We start from the raw sequence: 17,646 nt of genomic DNA on the forward strand, positions 1-17,646 counted from the left end.
TTTTGGCTGTATAACCGATAGATGAGCTCATTGGCCATAGGGCAGATATGCATCATTCGCATTTGTGTGTATTGTTTGGATGTGTATCTTGTATTTGGTTTGCCTTATTGATTAATTGTATCCACCTGCTATTTGATCTAACTGCTTTATTTGTTCTCTCTATTTGTGTATTTTTTTGTATTATCTTGTATGTGTTTGCATAACTGAGAGATCACTTATGCTGACGGTGGTGACACTGAGGGTTATTCCAGATGAGATGTAGTGATTATAAGTTTGTGTGAAATTGAGATAAAGAGATAGATTAGAATCCCTTAGACAAGTTACCATGTTCTGCTTAGTATGAACTCTAGGCTTGAACCTTGTGGAATTAGAGATTAAGATTCTCTAGTGGGTTCATATAATTTTACATAGTCTCTATTTAGAATTATTACCCTACTGAAAATACTATAAAGGATGATGTTCTCACCCGTTGTAAAAAGTATTACTTTTCAGACGCAGGTCCTAGCGCTCCTCAGTGAGTGGAAGGTTTATCTGAAAGATAATAAAGAAGACCCTTTATTCTGTTTTGATTTTAGACTCTCTCCTTCTTTTGGAAAAACTTATATAATGTACTTGTTTTAAAGACTTGCATTTAGAGGTTGTTGATGTATTTCTGGGGAGATAGGTTATGTATATCAAACTGTTTTACTATTGTAACTCTAGCCATCTTAATCTTCGCGGCCGAGACTAGTAGATGTGTGTGTGTTTGCCTGACGAGTAGACTATTGTCGATCTAGAATTAATCAAAATAGGAATCAATTCGTTGTAAGTATAGCCTAGACCAACAAACAATCCTCTCAATCAACGTTTAATTTTCAAATCAATAATTAACCGAGATCAAGAGTAATTCAACCTCGGGTCGTTCTCCCTAAGATGCAATTGGAAGTGTTCTCTTTCGGTTGTGGAGACAAAAAGGGTTTTTTTTTTCAATCAAAGAACGAAAGATTAAAAGAACTAAGCAATAAAAGAACTAAGGAATGAGCAAAATTTTCAATTAATGCAAGTAAAACTCAAGTAAGATCAAAATTAGTGAAAATGCTATAAATGCAATAAAAGCCTTGACTTAGGAATGAGGATCCAAGGAATCCTATCATCGCTATAACCACAACTATGATAATTATCATGAGTCAATCTCGACTAGTCAACCCCAACCATCGAGGAGTAAGTCAAGCAAGCATAATTGACCTTAATCCATAAGTCCTAGCCAACTTACCAAACTAGTTGATAAAAGGCTAGCGTCAATGGAAACAAGAGTCAACTAACTATCCAAAAATTACCACTAAATGTCGGACATTATGACTCTAGTATCCTAGGAACTCAAATCTCAAGCCAAGGTGTGAAAATCTACTTAAATGCTAAGGTTGGCATTTTCAGAAACACCTTGTGTGCATAAAAATAAAACATAAGAAATTGCAAAAGGAAAATGGAAAGCAATAACCAACTATCAACAAAACCAAACATAAACAAGCAATCAAACATAAAGAAAGCATGAAACATAAAATTCATTGATCAAAACTTCAAGAAACACAAAATTGCAAACATGGACAAGTAACTTGAACCAAAGGGAAATGAAAGTAAAGACAATGTAATTAAAGAGGAAATTGAGAGTACTTACAATTAAAGAAGCAAAATCCAAAAGAAAAGCTTGCTATAAAATGCTACAATGGAGATGGAAATTAAACCCTAAGAGAGCATTTTCTACTCTACTCCTACTCCTACTCCTAATGTATTTTCTACCTCATCTAACCTCATGAAAAGCTCTCCCTTTATAAGTGTCGAATTCCCCTTTTCATAGCACTCCCATTTAGCATTTCAGCTTTCCAAAAATGAGCCAAAGGCCTCCAAATTTGTGCAGCATGTGTTTCATTAATACAATCACGTGCAGGGACCTGTGCGGACGCACAGACGTGTGCATCCACACACTCGGCTGAAAGTTGACCTGTGCGTACGCACAGGTGCTTGTGCGCATGCACACATGAAAATTCTCGCTTGTGCGCACGCATGCAAGGCTGTGCGCATGCACACTTCGCTGTGTGTGCTTTTCCTTATTTTCTTCATGTTTTCTCCCTTGTACATGCTTTCTTCCATTTTTAGCCATCCATTCTTGCCTCTAAGGCCTGAAATCACTCATAAACCATATCACGGCATCGAATGACATAAAAGTGGAATTAAAAATCACTAATCTAAGCATTAAAATGCATATTTTCACATTTAGAATCAAATTAGGGATCAAACACAAAAGTATGCTATTTTGGTGATTAAGTGTGAGTTCATGTGCTAGAATCCATTCAAATCAAGCCAAAATACATCAGAAAATATGGACTCATCAATTCCCCCACACTTAAACAATAGCATGTCCTCATGCTAAACCAACAAGGAGAATGATCAAAGGGGTAATCAACTTATTAAATGCAACTATCTATATGCATGCAAGTATGTATATACTATATTTATCTATCTATCTATAATCCTATTGATTTGGTGAAAACAAACAATCAAATTCCAAGCAAGTACATATGTATAGGGCTAAGCAAAGAATTAGTTCAATGCAACAAAAATCTAGAGAATTGATTCAATGCGTCAAAATTAGGCACTTGCAAGAATGCATGATAGGAGAAGTGGAAACATAGAATTGAGTAATTGAACCTTCACTAGGTGTGTATATACTCTAATCACTTGGTGTTTAGGGTCAATTCACTCAAATCTCCTTCCAATCATGCTTTCAAGGATTTGCTTTTCAACTAACAATCAACAAACAAGTGATGCATGAATGCCATTATCATGAGGACTTCATATGGTTGTAATGGGGTTAGGGTAAGGTGGGATAGATATGGCCAAGTGGACTAAATGCAATTGAATCCTTGATTAGTTTATGTCTCCACATCAACCCGTACCAACCAAATCAAAACAAAATGCAATCCTAACCTTCCATCATTTTCTATTCACTAGCACTCATGTATGCTTTTCTCACAAAAACATCACATATGTAATTCCTTTATTCATTTGTTTACTCTTTAGGGTGCCTTTGCGCCCTTTTTATGATGAAGAGTTTTTTTTTTTCGAATTTAGAATTGCATGGTTAAGTAGTTCATACATGAATGTTCCCATTTTCCACAATTTTCAATGAATACCCGAATTAAACATTTTCTTTACTACCAAAGTTTCCCAAAAGATTCTCCCACACTTAAATGAAACACACTTCTTCAACCTAAACTAATCAAGGATACAATCCAAGGTAATTCATGATTTTTCGCTTAGGACTGTGATGTGCTAATATCAAGAAAAATAGGATAAATAAAGCTCAAAGGGGTTTAACAATGGTAAATGCAAAGGGTAGGCTATATGGGAAAAGTAAGCTTTTAAACAAAGATGGCCTCAATCATGCTCAATGCAATTCAAAATATCAATCATTGGAAATAAAGAATCAAGCAGTACCACGATTACAATCATAGAAGAGATATAGCACACAATGAACAAAATTAGTGGTTAAAATGTGTAAACACTCAATATAGCCCAAAAGCTCACAAGGTAATTGTTCTTTACTCTTCTATGTTCCATAAGAAATCCATTCAAGCAAGTTTGAAAAATAATTTTTTCATTCAATTCAATAGAAAGCCCAAAATTCTTGAAAAGTTCTTGTTGTTTTTCACCAAATTTATTTCCTATATATGTATGTATGTATGTTGTGATGGATGCAAAATTTTTCAAAATTTCCTAGTTCTTTCCTAATTTTCAACATCACAAAAATTAACATGAACAATTAGGACAAAATTGAACTAGGTGCTATGATATTCACATCATCTAATCACAACTTCTATCTATAACATATATACTAAGTGAAATATGCAAGAATGCACATATATAAAATATATACCAACTAAAAATGCAAAATGCAATAGTATAAGTTAAGATATATATACTAGAAAAGAATGCAATGCAACAGTTAAAAGCACTCCAAATATATACAAGAAACCTAATAAAAAGAAACAAAAATAAAGTGCAAAATGTTCGGAAAAAGAAAGTTTACGCCCCAAAAATGGTGAATCCTCCCCCACACTTAAGTGTTGTACGGTCCTCCGTGCACAAACAAAATCCGGGGAGAATGTCTCTCAAGAGCTTCACCTTGGGTTGGCGGGTGCGGGAGCTTGGGTTGTGGGGAAATCGCCAAGTTCAAAGTATTTTCGGCATCTTCATCCTCAGTGTCTTTCTCTTCTCCCGGCTCCTTGCCTCCACGTCTCATCCTAAAAAAGAATGAAGAAAGTATAATTAGAATCATAGGGCAAGTAACACAAAAGGGTAAAGGAGGGAGCAAATAAGCATCTAATTAAGGAAATTTGCATAGTGGTGTGGAATACACACAACGGCCGGTTAAAGTGGCATCCACACAATCAAAAAGTGAGCATGTGTTCCTCAACTAAATGGCCTAAGATGCAAGTAATGGATGAGCATCAAGTAAATACAAGCAAGCTTAGGCAACTACAACAAGGGTGAATTGAATGTAAGAGATGTTGGATATTGAAGTTGTGCAAGTGAAAGAGCAAAATTGACATAAAATAGCACAAAAACAATAACCAATTCAATGATGAAGAAAAATTACTTATTCATTCTTAAGGATAAGGGAATAATCACATGGGAAGGTGCTTGCTACAAAAAGTGACGAGTCTTGATAAGAATCAAGTTGAGTCAACTCAAACAAATGCAAAACATTAACAAGGAGCAGATACCTTGTGATGTGATTATATTGACTTAAAAACCATGATGAACAAGCAATTCCATTCAATTCACTAAATTCAATATGTACTTGTTAAAAGTTGCACCAAATAAGAGACAAAAAGTCAATTTCTAAATTAATTTGGTGCGAGTAACTCAAGACAATGAACAAGTACATTATTGAAATTCCAATCCCAAAATAACATCATAATCATTCAAAAGTGCACAATTCTTAATTAGAATGCCAAATAAGGATATGGTTTAACACATATAGTCGCGACAACACATGCATTAAACAAAAAATTTATTCATGCATTATGTCAAACACATGGAGTGTGGTGCACATATTCACAAAATTCAAGTCAAAATTCAAACATCAACAACCCAGAAATAAAAAATTTGAACACTTGCAATTCAACAAACAGACAATTAAAAAAACCTAAGCTAAATTACCAAAGTTAAATAAAGAAAATAGAAAGCAAGAAACTAACATAACAAATAAGATTAAAACAAGAAAAGTGAAAAGTTAAAGTATGGAAAAGAAAAAGATAGGGAACAGTGGTACTTGTGTTAGCCACTGCGAAGCTCACGGCGGTGGTGCTTCACCGGAGAAGAGAAGAAAAAGAAAGAAGAAAGAAGAAAGAAGAAAGAAGAAAGAAAAAGAAAGAAGAAGAAAAGAGAAGAAAGAAGAGAGAAGAAAGAGAACGGCAAAACAGGGCACTCTTTCTTATTATCGCCCAGAATTCGACCTGTGCGGACGCACAGGGTAGTGTGCGTACGCACATTAGGGAAAAGAGAGGGTATGCGAGTGCACTGCAGCGTGCGAGCGCTGCGACCAGAAGGGGGTTTTGCAGGCTGTGCGGGCGCACAAAGTGGTGTGCGCGCGCACAAGAGAGACAAAGTGGGTTATGCCCACGCACAAGAGGTGCGTGGGCTGCGAGCAGAGGGGATGTCAAGACGTGTGCGTGCGCACGGGCCTGCGCGCACGCACAAAGGGTTTTTGTCAGAAAAGGGAGGTGTGCGGACGCACGCAGGGTGTGCGGACGCACAAAAGGAGAGAGGTGGGTAGTGTTCCCACGCACAAGCTGTGCACATGCTGGGAGCAGAGGGAGTGTTTTAAGGGTGTGCGTGCGTACGCACAGGAACTGAAAAACAGAGAAACTGTGCGGACGCACAAGGTTGTGTGTACGCACAGGTCTCTATTCCTGCAACAAAAATTTTGCCTCTAAGGCATCAAACATGACATCTAAAATAGGCTTTCAAGTCCCAAATCATCATAAAATTCCCAAAAACACATTATTTCACTAAAATTACCTAACAAACATCAAAATAAATCTAACCAACTAAGCAATATAGCCAATTATTCATGAAACAAAAGGTAAAAGAGAGAAAGCTAGAAGGATATTACCATGGTGGGGTGTCTCCCACCTAGAACTTTGGTTTTAAGTCCTCAAGTTGGACTTTTGGTTGGAGCTCACATCAAGGAGGCTTGTGCTTCCATCCATCCTTGAGTTGCCAACCATGCTTGCTCTTCAGAAATCCTCCGGGATCCCACACAAAGTACATCAAGCTCCTAGGCAACCTCAAGCAAGTAATTGGGATCCTAAATTGTTGGTTGTAGAGTAGTATGTCTGGATCCCACACTTTGGTTTCTCTATCATCCTCTTGTTGCCCTTCATTTGTACCCTTGGATGAATAGACTCTCCAAGCACCTTTGAAGCATCCACTTGAATCTTGGACTCCTCCTAATTGAATCTTGAACCATTTATACCTTGAATTTCTTTGGCAACCAACACCCATTTCTTCATCAGTCAATGCTCCAAGAAGCACCTTGAGTTGATAATCCATTTTCAAGAGAGCAAATTGATATGGGCCTATGAAGCTCATGAAGAAAGTTGTTATCCACTCAATTTGTCCTTGGGGTGGAGTTATCCTATTAAGCTCTTGCACAATTGTTTTCACTTCTTGGGTGATCACCTCTTCCTCACCATCCTTTTCAAGCTCTTCCATATCCCTCTCAAACTCAAGAGTGGAAGGCTCCTCAAGATCATTGAGGGGGTTGACCAAGGTGGACAAAAAATTATTGATGATGCAATCTACTTCTTGATCAAACTCTCTCAATTCTCCATTCACCTCTTCCGTTTCACAAGTTCTACCTTCCTCCTCTTGTTGCAATTCTTGTTCTAACTCTTCTACCTTCTCTTGAGACTCCATGTTCTCCTCCTTACTACACTCCATACTTGATCCTCCACCTTCCTCAAGGGGATGTCTTGAGTTCTTAAGAGTAGTAGGGTCAAGCGGTTCACCGCTTTGGCTATGATAGCCGTAAACTCCCCTTGCTTTTCGGAACCCTTCTTGCTCTTGGAAGAATGCTTGAAGGTCTTGTTGTTCTTGGGGTAAAGGTTGGAAAACATCACATTTTAGTGGAAGAGAGGGTTCAAAGGTTGGGAGAAAGGTTGTATAGTTGGAAGGTGTGTCATGTGGATGAGGGTATTAAGGTGGTGTATAAGGGTGTGGTGGTTCATATGGTTGGTAACAAGGTGTATAAACATTTTGATCCTATGGAGGTGTATGGTGTGGTGCTTGAAGGCTTGGTGGTTGAGGGTTAGCTAGGGGTATCTTTCATATCTTTGGATTTGGTATTCACATAGGGGAGGGTTTGGCTTGTTGTAGTATGAGGGAGGTGTTTGCCATGAGTGTTGCTCATACGCAATTGGTTCCTCCCTAATTTGATTCTCCCACTCCATGAAGCAATTTCAATTTGGATTCATCATACCCTACAAAGTATTCACAACCAAGCTCCAAGCAATAAAGGTGATAGCTCATAGAGAAAGTAGCAAATAAAAACAAAGGATATCAATAAACAAGAAAAAACAGAAACCTAAATATTAACAAAAACAACCAAATAACCAAAAAGTAAGCTATTTACACTATCAACATATTCACAACAACCAAAAGTTAGCACTCAATTGCATCCCCAGCAACGGTGCCAAAAACTTGACGAGTAGACTATTGTCGATCTAGAATTAATCAAAATGGGAATCAATTCATTGCAAGTATAGCCTAGACCAACAAACAATCCTCTCGATCAAAGTTTAATTTTCAAATCAATAATTAACCGAGATCAAGAGTAATTCAACCTCGGGTCGTTCTCCCTAGGATGCAATTGGAAGTGTTCTCTTTCGGTTGTGGAGACAAAAAGGGTTTTTTTTTTGCAATCAAAGAACGAAAGATTAAAAGAACTAAGTAATAAAAGAACTAAAGAATGAGCAAAATTGTCAATTAATGCAAGTAAAAATCAAGTGAGATCAAAACTAGTGAAAATGCTATAAATACAATAAAAGCCTTGACTTGGGAATGAGGATCCAAGGAATCCAATCATCGACATAACCACAACTATGGTAATTATCATGAGTCAATCTCGCCTAGTCAACCCCAACCATCGAGGAGTAAGTCAAGCAAGCATAATTGACCTTAATCCATAAGTCCTAGCCAACTTACCAAACTAGTTGATAAAAGGCTAGCATCAATGGAAATAAGAGTCAACTAACTACCCAAGAATTACCACTAAATGTCGGACATTATGACTCTAGTATCCTAGAAACTCAAATCTCAAGCCAAGGTGTGAAAATCTACTCAAATGCTAAGGTTGGTATTTTCACAAACACCTTGTGTGCATAAAAACAAAACATAAGAAATTGCAAAAGGAAAATGAAAAGCAATAACCAACTATCAACAAAACCAAACAAAAACAAGCAATCAAACATAAAGGAAGCATGAAACATAAAATTCATTGATCAAAACTTCAAGAAACACAAAATTACAAACATGGACAAGTAACTTGAACCAAAGGGAAATGAAAGTAAAGACAATGTAATTAAAGAGAAAATTGAGAGTACTTAAAATTAAAGAAGTAAAATCCAAAAGAAAAGCTTGCTATAAAATGCTACAATGGAGATGGAAATTAAACCCTAAGAGAGCATTTTCTACTCTACTCCTACTCCTACTCCTAATGCATTTTCTACCTCAACTAACCTCATGAAAAGCTCTCCCTTTATAAGTGTTGAATTTCCCTTTTCATAGCACTCCCATTCAGCATTTCAGCCTTCCAAAAATGAGCCAAAGGCCTCCAAATTCGCACAACACGTGTTTCATTAATGCAATCACGTGCAGGGACCTGTGCGGACGCACAGACGTGTGCGTCCGCACACTCGGCTGAAAGTTGATCTGTGCGTACGCACAGATGCTTGTGCGCACGCACACATAGAAATTCTCGCTTGTGCGCACGCACGCAGGGTTGTGTGCACACACACTTCGCTGTGTGTGCTTTTCCTTATTTTCTTCATGTTTTCTCCCTTGTACATGCTTTCTTCCACTTTTAGCCATCCATTCTTGCCTCTAAGGCCTAAAATCACTCATAACCATATCACGGCATCGAATGACATAAAAGTGGAATTAAAAATCACTAATCTAAGCATTAAAACGCATGTTTTCACATTTAGAATCAAATTAGGGATCAAACACAAAAGTATGCTATTTTGGTGATTAAGTGTGAGTTCATGTGCTAGAATCCATTCAAATCAAGGCAAAATACATCAGAAAATATGGACTCATCATCGCCTCCGAGGTTTAAATCCTCTTACAGGCTTCTAGTTTAATATATTCTTCTATACATAAGTATTTATATCTCAACTTTGTGTCGTAGCACCAAATCACCTTTGATTTACCACTTAAGCATAAAGCTCTATGTGGTAAGGTATTACAAAAAAAGGTAAAAATATAGATTAGAAAGATAAGCGGTGAAAATTTGAAACTAAATAAAAAAGAAACTAAAAATGTATGTATATAATAATAATATATTTTTTTAATATTACAAATTTATTTTTTAGTTATATTTAATTTTAAATTTAATGTATTCCTTATAATTTCATGAATTTATTTAAATATATTATTTTATTAATTTTATTATTTATAGAACAGAAAGATGAAGAGAGATAAAGAATGAAAGAGAAAAGATAAAGATAAAGGAGAGAGAAAATTTGTTAATTTTAAAAAAAAAATATTTTAATTGTAATAAAAGAATATCTAGTAACATTTTAGTTTATCAAATTAATAGTATAAATTATAAGTTATATATAGAGTGAAAAGTTAAAGAGAAATAGAGGGAAGAGAGGTAGATAAAAAGATGAAATTAAGAAAGTTTATTAATTTTGAAAAATATTTTATCTCAATTTTAATAAGAGAATGTCGACATATTTTGATTGTTAAATTAATAGTATATTATAGCTATATTTTAATTTCAATATTTTAATTTTAATCTTATTTTAATTATAATTAAAAAATATCATGTTACTATATTTTAATTGTCAAATTTGTAATTAATAATTGATAATAATATAAAAGAAAGATAGAGTAAATAAAAAAATAAGAAAGATAAAATGAGAGAGAAGAGAGAACTCTAATTTTAAAGGCAAAGATTTATTTTTAATTGCAATGAAAAAATGATGTGACACATTTTAGTTATAAAACTAGTAATATATAATAGAGTATTTAAAAAAGATAAGAGATACTAATTTGGAAAAAGAATGAAAATATGAAATGACTAATGTCAGGTAGAGACGTCGCACGGTAATCTCCATGGACCCTTAAAATTTAGAAACATCAACTCATCCAAAACTTAAGTACAATGGCTAATTACACTAGTTTTGGTTGGTAATTAATAGTTTGAACCATGTGACCCACGACAGTAAGCTGTAAGCATATATGGTAAATCAAAAAATATCACAGGAAAAGGTTACAAAATTTATGGGTTTCCCACTAGAACATAAGTGCCAGGTCCTAAGCTTTATAGCAAGAACGATCCCTGCTTTAGCTGAAATTCTTTCATCTCAGCTTTATCGTTATAAGATGAAATAACAGTGAAAAAGCCATATTTCTGAGTTCAGACCTACAACCTCTTCACAGCTCACCTTGGCGACATAAGTGACTGTTGCTTTATACCTGTTAAACTCAATTTTACATTTACACAATTGTGAAAAATGTGAGAAATTAAGGGGCCCTCTCATCATCTTCTAACTGCAAACGCTCCATACCCTTAACTGTACTTTCATAATTCTTGACATGGGAAGCACCTTTAGCTGATGATACTACTTTCTTGGGGTCTAAAGACCTAATAGGTGAACTTTTTCGCACACTTGAAACTCTGTTTGCTGCTCCAGGGCTAGCCTCTGCCATACGCGTACGAGGATCCAATTCGACACCAGCAAAAGTCTCACGGCTGCCAGCAGCAACTCGCCTTGATCCACTTGACTGGCCCAAGATATTGGTGCTAGATAACTGCATGATCACAGATGATATAAATATTAAGTTTGCAGGAACAAAACTAGGGGTGGTTCTGTATTTTGACGTCACAAATGACGTTCATAATAAGTGAGTTACAAACGGAAAAAGATCTAATTATTGAAAAGTAATCCGAATGAAACCATGAATGTGAAACACTCACCATAGCATCCTTACTAACAGCAGAATCAGGGATGACCGCATTTTTCTGCTTTAAAGAAGTTACTGAATTTAAAATGGGCCCTGATATTATTCGCCTTGAATCCACAGAAACCAGGCCAGGTGGTCTTCCTTCTTCCCCTCCTGTGAGACCCAAACACACAAATGCAATAGAAAACAGAAGGCTCAAGCAAGCAAATAAGTTGAACTTGGAGAAATAAGACAGAAGCTATTTCAAAACCCTTAATAATAAGGAGACAGCTAAAGTATATCAATTTTTAGAGAACAATTAAATAAATTTATTGTAAATTGAAAACAGTAAAACGGTAAGCTAGGTCTAGCTTCGTGAAATTTGATCACCTGAATATGTTACAAAAGGAAAATACTTATGAAATACTATCTGAAATCGAATGTCAAAAAGAAACATAAACAAAAGTGAGAGTCAGAGAGATCATTCAAACCCTAAAGAGAATTTCAAAGGCTACCTGTCTGCCTATCAGCAGCGCTGGTCATAGGCGGAGGCATCCCAGAACTAGTTCCAGCATTAGGAGCCTTAAAAAGCAGCATATCAAAGTTTAATCTGTTGATGATGAAAAAGATCCCAAAGAAAAATATGACAAAGAAAAACTACTTACAGAAGCACGCGCTGGTGGAGTGGCTAGTTGTGATTGCTGATACTTCAAGATGGTCCAGTCAAACACATAATCAAACTGAAATCCTGTTAAAACGCCAAGATATAAGAAATTTAATACACAATATTGTCCTTATATTGAAATGGCGAATCGTATTAGACCCTCAAGTTAAATATAACAAGCATAACAAAAGTAATGCTTGCAAAATGAAAATTTCAAACCTTCACGAATAAACAGGTCACGGAATATTCTCTTCAGGTAAGCATAATCTGGCCTATCATCAAACCTTAAAGAGCGGCAGTAATGGAAGTATGATGCAAATTCTGTTGGATAACCTCGACACAAGGCCTGGAATAACCAATAAACTATCACAGTGATTCACGAGATAATGGACATGCTTTGAAGGAGGCTAGTAAAAAGTAAACACACCTCTATTGAGGTAGTGACTTTTTTTTCACTGATTTTCTCATACTTCTGTTTCTTGGTTCCCGCTCTAAGTCCTTGCCAAGGGAGACTACACAGAAAATGAAAATCAAGCCAAAGGCTTTCTACGCAATACTGAAAGATAACAAGGTAGGACAGAGCACAATAATCACCTTCCTCTCAGGAAGTACATCAAGACAAAACCAAGTGATTCTAAATCATCTCTTCGACTTTGCTCTATCCATCAATCACCCAAGAAGTAACAAGCAACAATGTCTGTTAGGTAAAACCTTGCCACATATTAAACAAATGCCATGGAAGAATAAAATGACCATACATACCAATGCCAAGGTGAGTATTCATGCTCGCATATCTTGCCGTTCCGGTCAAATTCTTGTTTTCCCTACAGTATAATGATCAAATAGATTACACGACACAACCACAATACATCAATATCATCAGTACCAGCCTGGTCTAGTATAGGTAACAAAGCAATGTTAAATCTAATCACTCCCCACCAGGTTAACAAATTACTTCTAAAAATAAAAAATCAAACAATGTTATAAATGCAAAATAAATGCTTCTATGCAAATTTACTGTTTAAGCAAGAACAGGGATACATAAATTATACAATCCAAACTTCAGAAACCTGATATTCAGCTCATGAAGCAAGAATAATATTTTCAGCATAGGGCATGCACCTACTTTTTATGGTCGCAGAATTCCAACTAATCATTCTATTATTGTTGTGTGGTTTTTTTTTTTTTTTTTTTTGGGGGGGGGGGGGAGAGGGAGAGAGAGAGAGAGAGAGAGAGAGAGATGGAGGGAGGGGAGTGGGCGGTACCCTTTAGTAGCAAGATTAATTACCCACTCTTACCATATCTGTACTGGTCCTAGCCAAAAAGGGGAAAAAGGCTTAGCATTACCTTTCAGAACAGAAACAGATACGAATTCATAGTCAAGTTAAACACATAGGTAGCGTTTGTTTTGAGGTACTGAGACAGAGACTGAGAGACTGAGACTCAGTATCGTGTTTGTTAGTTCAGAGACTGGTACTAAAATTTCTGTCTCTGTCTCTAAAATTTCAGTATTTTAGTACCTCCAAAAAGTAGGGACAGAGGGGACTGAAATTTTTAGAGATGGAGACTAAAACTTTAATAACATTTTATACCTAAAATACTTTTATTTCAATTAATTATTTCCAATTTTACCCTTTGTGCAAATTAAATTAGAGTTTCATTTTTGTTTCAATTCCTGTCTCCCATTTTGCACCAAACAGAATACTGAAATTTATTTCAATCTCTGTCTCTTAGTCTCTGTCTCTCAGTCTCAGTCTTTCCGTCTCTATCTCTCCACCAAACGCTACCTATACAGAGTAGATCCCTTTCAGGTGAGCCATTTAGACCTGCCATACCCAATCTTGATTTTGTTTTATTCTTAATTTTAGATTACTATTTACACTTATTGTGTGTTGCTGCTTAGAGCCATACAGTAGTCATAGACTATTTCTAGCTCTCTTTATAGGGTCTTACCAAGGAAGACCTGTAATTTTCACTCACAATGCGTAATAATAACAAGGAATAAGAGGGTTTGCATTGGTGATTCAAACAAATTTGACAGCGTTTGTATTTGATAGGAAAGTCAAGATTGCAGAAAACATAATTCTTGCTGAGAGTTGAACAAATCATCTTTTACATCCATATTTATATGCATGCCCTAATCTTTTCCTCATTCGAAGATGAATCATATATGAAAACCGGCAATTTACATGTGCCATTAATTAGCAGTTAAAATTAAGTCATATGAACTCCACATGTCATCAAGGCTTAACAATACCAGTAACCTATATTACTAGCACATTCACTAAAACCAACTGAATCCTTACCTGTAAGGAATGTGTTGGTGAGTTGTACTATCTCTATATTTCTTTGCCAATCCAAAATCAATACAGTAAACCTACATAAGATGAATGTGCATCGAAGATTTTAAGAATTGAGCATGCACTACATTAAAAGTCCACATGTAATCAACATTAAGCTACCTGGTTAGCCCGCCTTCCCAATCCCATGAGGAAATTATCTGGTTTGAGATCCCGATGTAGAAATGATTTAGAATGAATAAACTCAACACGGTTGATCTGGCATAAAACAAAAGACAAGGACAAATAGGATTAGATAAGAATATTTATCAATACAGCATTTTAACAAAATATCAACCACTCATCCATGTTATAGGAATTTAAATGGTTAGCAGTTACAATCAGCTCATTAGTTACCAATGTAAAAATAGGATCTAGAAGTCCTAGATGCATAATTTGCTTATTGTATCACTTGGATGAAATAGTTCAATGAAGTTTTCTTGACTCAAACATAGGAGAATCATTGTCACCAAATAGGGCCCTACCATTTGATCAGCAAGCATGAGAACTGTCTTTAGCGAGAGCTTTCTACTACAGAAGTTGAATAGATCTTCTAGACTAGGTCCAAGGAGATCCATCACTAGAACATTGTATTCTCCCTCTACTCCAAACCATTTGATATTAGGAATACCAGCTGCCAAGACAAAATGTTTGTTAGAACCATTTACAAATTACAAATAAAAATAGTTAATAAAAGAGAGCGGCTCAGAAAAATGCACTAATGAAATAAAGATGTGAGACAGCAGTCCTTACTTCCTCCCTGGAGAATCCTGTACAACTTGGACTCATACAGCAACTGAGGATGTCTTGTGTTGACATTTTCCTGATTTAGAAGGGCATAGAGCAACAAGTAACAGATATAAAAGACCAAGAAAAACATATCGGCAGCACTCATATATTCAACATAAACATGTCAATAGTGCCAAGCGTAGTTCAAGTGAGAGACGAGTAGTGCAGATTACGGAACAGAGAAGAAAGGGAGGAAATGCCTTAATAGAGACTACTAAAAGAATCACACTCTGTCACCACCCAAGACTCTAAACAATTCTTTCCATCTAGTTCAAATCCTTTGCTCTCACTTTCATCCTAACATCATTTCCTCACTCAAAGATTGTCCAAATTTAGATCTTATCAAGGGGACAGAAAGTGTAGACATACAAATCATGGGATCTTAATGGATCCAACCTAAAATGCCAAAGTTATTTCACATGTAATATGCAGATATAGAATAAATTTATTTCCCTAGAATAAAAGTCAATTTCCTAGTTTAAACACTCTATATGTTATCCTTTTTATAATAATCACATGCTCCAAACGCTGCACCAACAAAAAGCATCTTCATTACTATATTATAAAATTTAGCATAGTCCTATCCTTTTTTTAATAGAATGTGTAGCCCTCTCTTTTTCCACATGAGTTGAATATGGACTCTAAGTAGTCCTGACATGTTAAATTATAACAAGCAGGACAACACACTACACCGTTTTAGCTGTGCTTTAGCAGTTGAATCACTTGATAACTAATAAACCTACTGCATACCAGAAAAATTCTCACTCCCACCATAATAATGTTTTAAACTAGAAGCATCCGTTTTTGAAGGCTAAACTCTTATGAAGGATAAAAAGGTACTGATGGTCCTAAATTGTTCATTGAAGGCTTAAATTAAAAGGTCTGCAGTAAAAAATGCTTTAAGTGTCCATCCTGTCACCTTCCCAAAAATCTCAGCATAGATGCAGTCACAGATGATGACTTCAAGAAAAAAGGTTGGATCCAATGCATAAGGCTCCCAACTGCTGGGGTTTGCAGCTAGTAGATATATGAAGACATACCTCCACAAGCAAAAAGGTTATTTCTAGGATTCAAACCTGTGACCTAACAGGCACGTTACAGTTGCACAAAAGTTCCCTCATGATTGACATTAAGAATGCAGAGTAGCAAGAGCAAATTAGTCCCAAACCCAAATTTCACAAACCTCCCAATACATAGCAGCAAGAAACTGACTTCACATGAAACCATGTCTCTCCCAAAACTAGTTTTATATTTTTCATGGCTCAAAAATTGTCAATTGACAATACAAAGCTGACCAATAAACAAACAACAATAACAAAAAAAAAGGTACTCAAATTCATTCAATATATATATATACACCAATTGGTAAGCATAACCTACAAGCTTAATTGCAACTTCCTCGTTAGTTTGAACATTAGTACCTGAAAAGACAAATAAATAACAAAAACGATCATCAACATCATCAATGTATCATCATCATCAACAACAGAAACAACATACATACTGAAATTACGAGTATGAGTTAAGAAAATCAAAAGAAATGAAAGAAAGAAACAGATATGAACCTAAATAAATCTCGCCAAAAGAACCGGCACCGATCTTCCTGCCAAGACGAAACTTATTCGCAACGCGAGGTTCCATTAAAGTTCAACACACAAAAACTCTTTACAAAAAAAAAAAAAAAATCTTAAAAAAGGCAAAAAACAAATAAATAAAATGAAGAATTGAGGTTTTCTTTTGGAACCCTAAGCTAACCTAAAGCTAATCCCAGCGTCTAATTTCAGGAACCAGTATTCACAGATCGGATTTAAAAAAAAAAGAAAAAGAAAAAGAAAAAAAAAGGAACTCGAAACAACGGCAGAATATGAAAACACAAATATTTAAGATAATTAGTGTTTTCCAAAAACAAAAGAATGAATTGAATTTTCTTTTCTCCCTTAGGTGTGAGATCTAGGCAATGTTAGTGTGGGGTCAAAGAAGATAAGATAAAATGATGATTACAAAGAGGAGAAAAAAAATGGGATTCGTAATTACGATAGAAGAGAGGGATTAGGTTGTTCTCTCTCTTTGTTTTTCTCTGTGTTGAGTTGCATTAATGTTATTGTTACGGGCGCTTGCTTTTGGTTTTGGTTCTTTTTCTTTTTGGATGATGAAGAAGAAGATACAGTGGATTGGAAGCATGAACATTCATGCACGGATTTTGATTTTTTTTTTTTTTTTTTTTTTGGTTGGTAGAATAATATTATTAATTAATTATTATTAACTAATGAATTTGTAGCGTAACGGAGGATGGAGAAGCATATGTGCCTATGTGCGATGCGTTACGTGAATGTGGGTAAATGGGGAGAGAGGGAGAAAGAGAAGGAAGGTTTCGCGGCTGTGTCAGTGGTGTGGTCAGGTACTCATCACGTGACTTTTATCCATTATGTTATGTTATTGCTAATTTTATTGATATTGACATTATTATGATTGTTATCCAAGGTTTTGAAAATCCAATTGATTATTACACCCTCTTAGTTATTGATGTATTGATTTAGAAATTTAATCAATTTTATTATAATCCAATTGAAATGACAAATGACTAAAAAATTTATATTAATATTACACTATGATTATAATTATTTGAGTATAATATTT

General features: G+C 35.5%; 1 protein-coding gene across 2 annotated transcripts; it reads right to left on the minus strand.

Annotated features, from left to right (window-relative positions):
- Positions 1-10,400: 10,400 nt before the first annotated feature.
- On the minus strand, positions 10,401-17,399 carry LOC107630507 (casein kinase 1-like protein 1). Of its 2 annotated transcripts, none has more exons than XM_016333660.3 (14): positions 16,575-17,399; positions 16,390-16,430; positions 14,974-15,043; positions 14,706-14,854; positions 14,344-14,439; positions 14,188-14,258; positions 12,644-12,705; positions 12,476-12,539; positions 12,309-12,393; positions 12,101-12,227; positions 11,883-11,965; positions 11,733-11,799; positions 11,252-11,391; positions 10,401-11,085 (listed from the first exon to the last, which is right to left on the minus strand). In XM_016333660.3, exons 1-14 carry the CDS (start codon positions 16,648-16,650, stop codon positions 10,798-10,800), a joined length of 1,419 nt encoding a protein of 472 aa, XP_016189146.1. In that variant the 5' UTR covers positions 16,651-17,399; the 3' UTR covers positions 10,401-10,797. The 2 variants fall into 2 exon arrangements, with proteins under 2 accessions (XP_016189146.1, XP_016189147.1); XM_016333661.3 differs by having other exon boundaries at positions 15,929-16,430; positions 16,575-17,160.
- Between the last annotated feature and the right edge of the window lie 247 nt (positions 17,400-17,646).

The sequence above is a fragment of the Arachis ipaensis genome, chromosome B3, assembly GCF_059453495.1.
Source record: "Arachis ipaensis isolate K30076 ecotype BB chromosome B3, ASM5945349v1, whole genome shotgun sequence".
Classification (NCBI taxonomy): domain Eukaryota; kingdom Viridiplantae; phylum Streptophyta; class Magnoliopsida; order Fabales; family Fabaceae; genus Arachis; species Arachis ipaensis.

Excerpts from the sequence above, each read along its gene's own strand:
- LOC107630507 (XM_016333660.3), bottom strand. The coding sequence starts at position 16,650 with ATGGAACCTCGCGTTGCGAATAAGTTTCGTCTTGGCAGGAAGATCGGT. Across the intron at positions 12,706-14,187 it reads CACCAACACATTCCTTACAG|GGAAAACAAGAATTTGACCG; the intron begins GTAAGGATTCAG and ends ATTATACTGTAG. Across the intron at positions 12,228-12,308 it reads AAGTCACTACCTCAATAGAG|GCCTTGTGTCGAGGTTATCC; the intron begins GTGTGTTTACTT and ends TGGTTATTCCAG.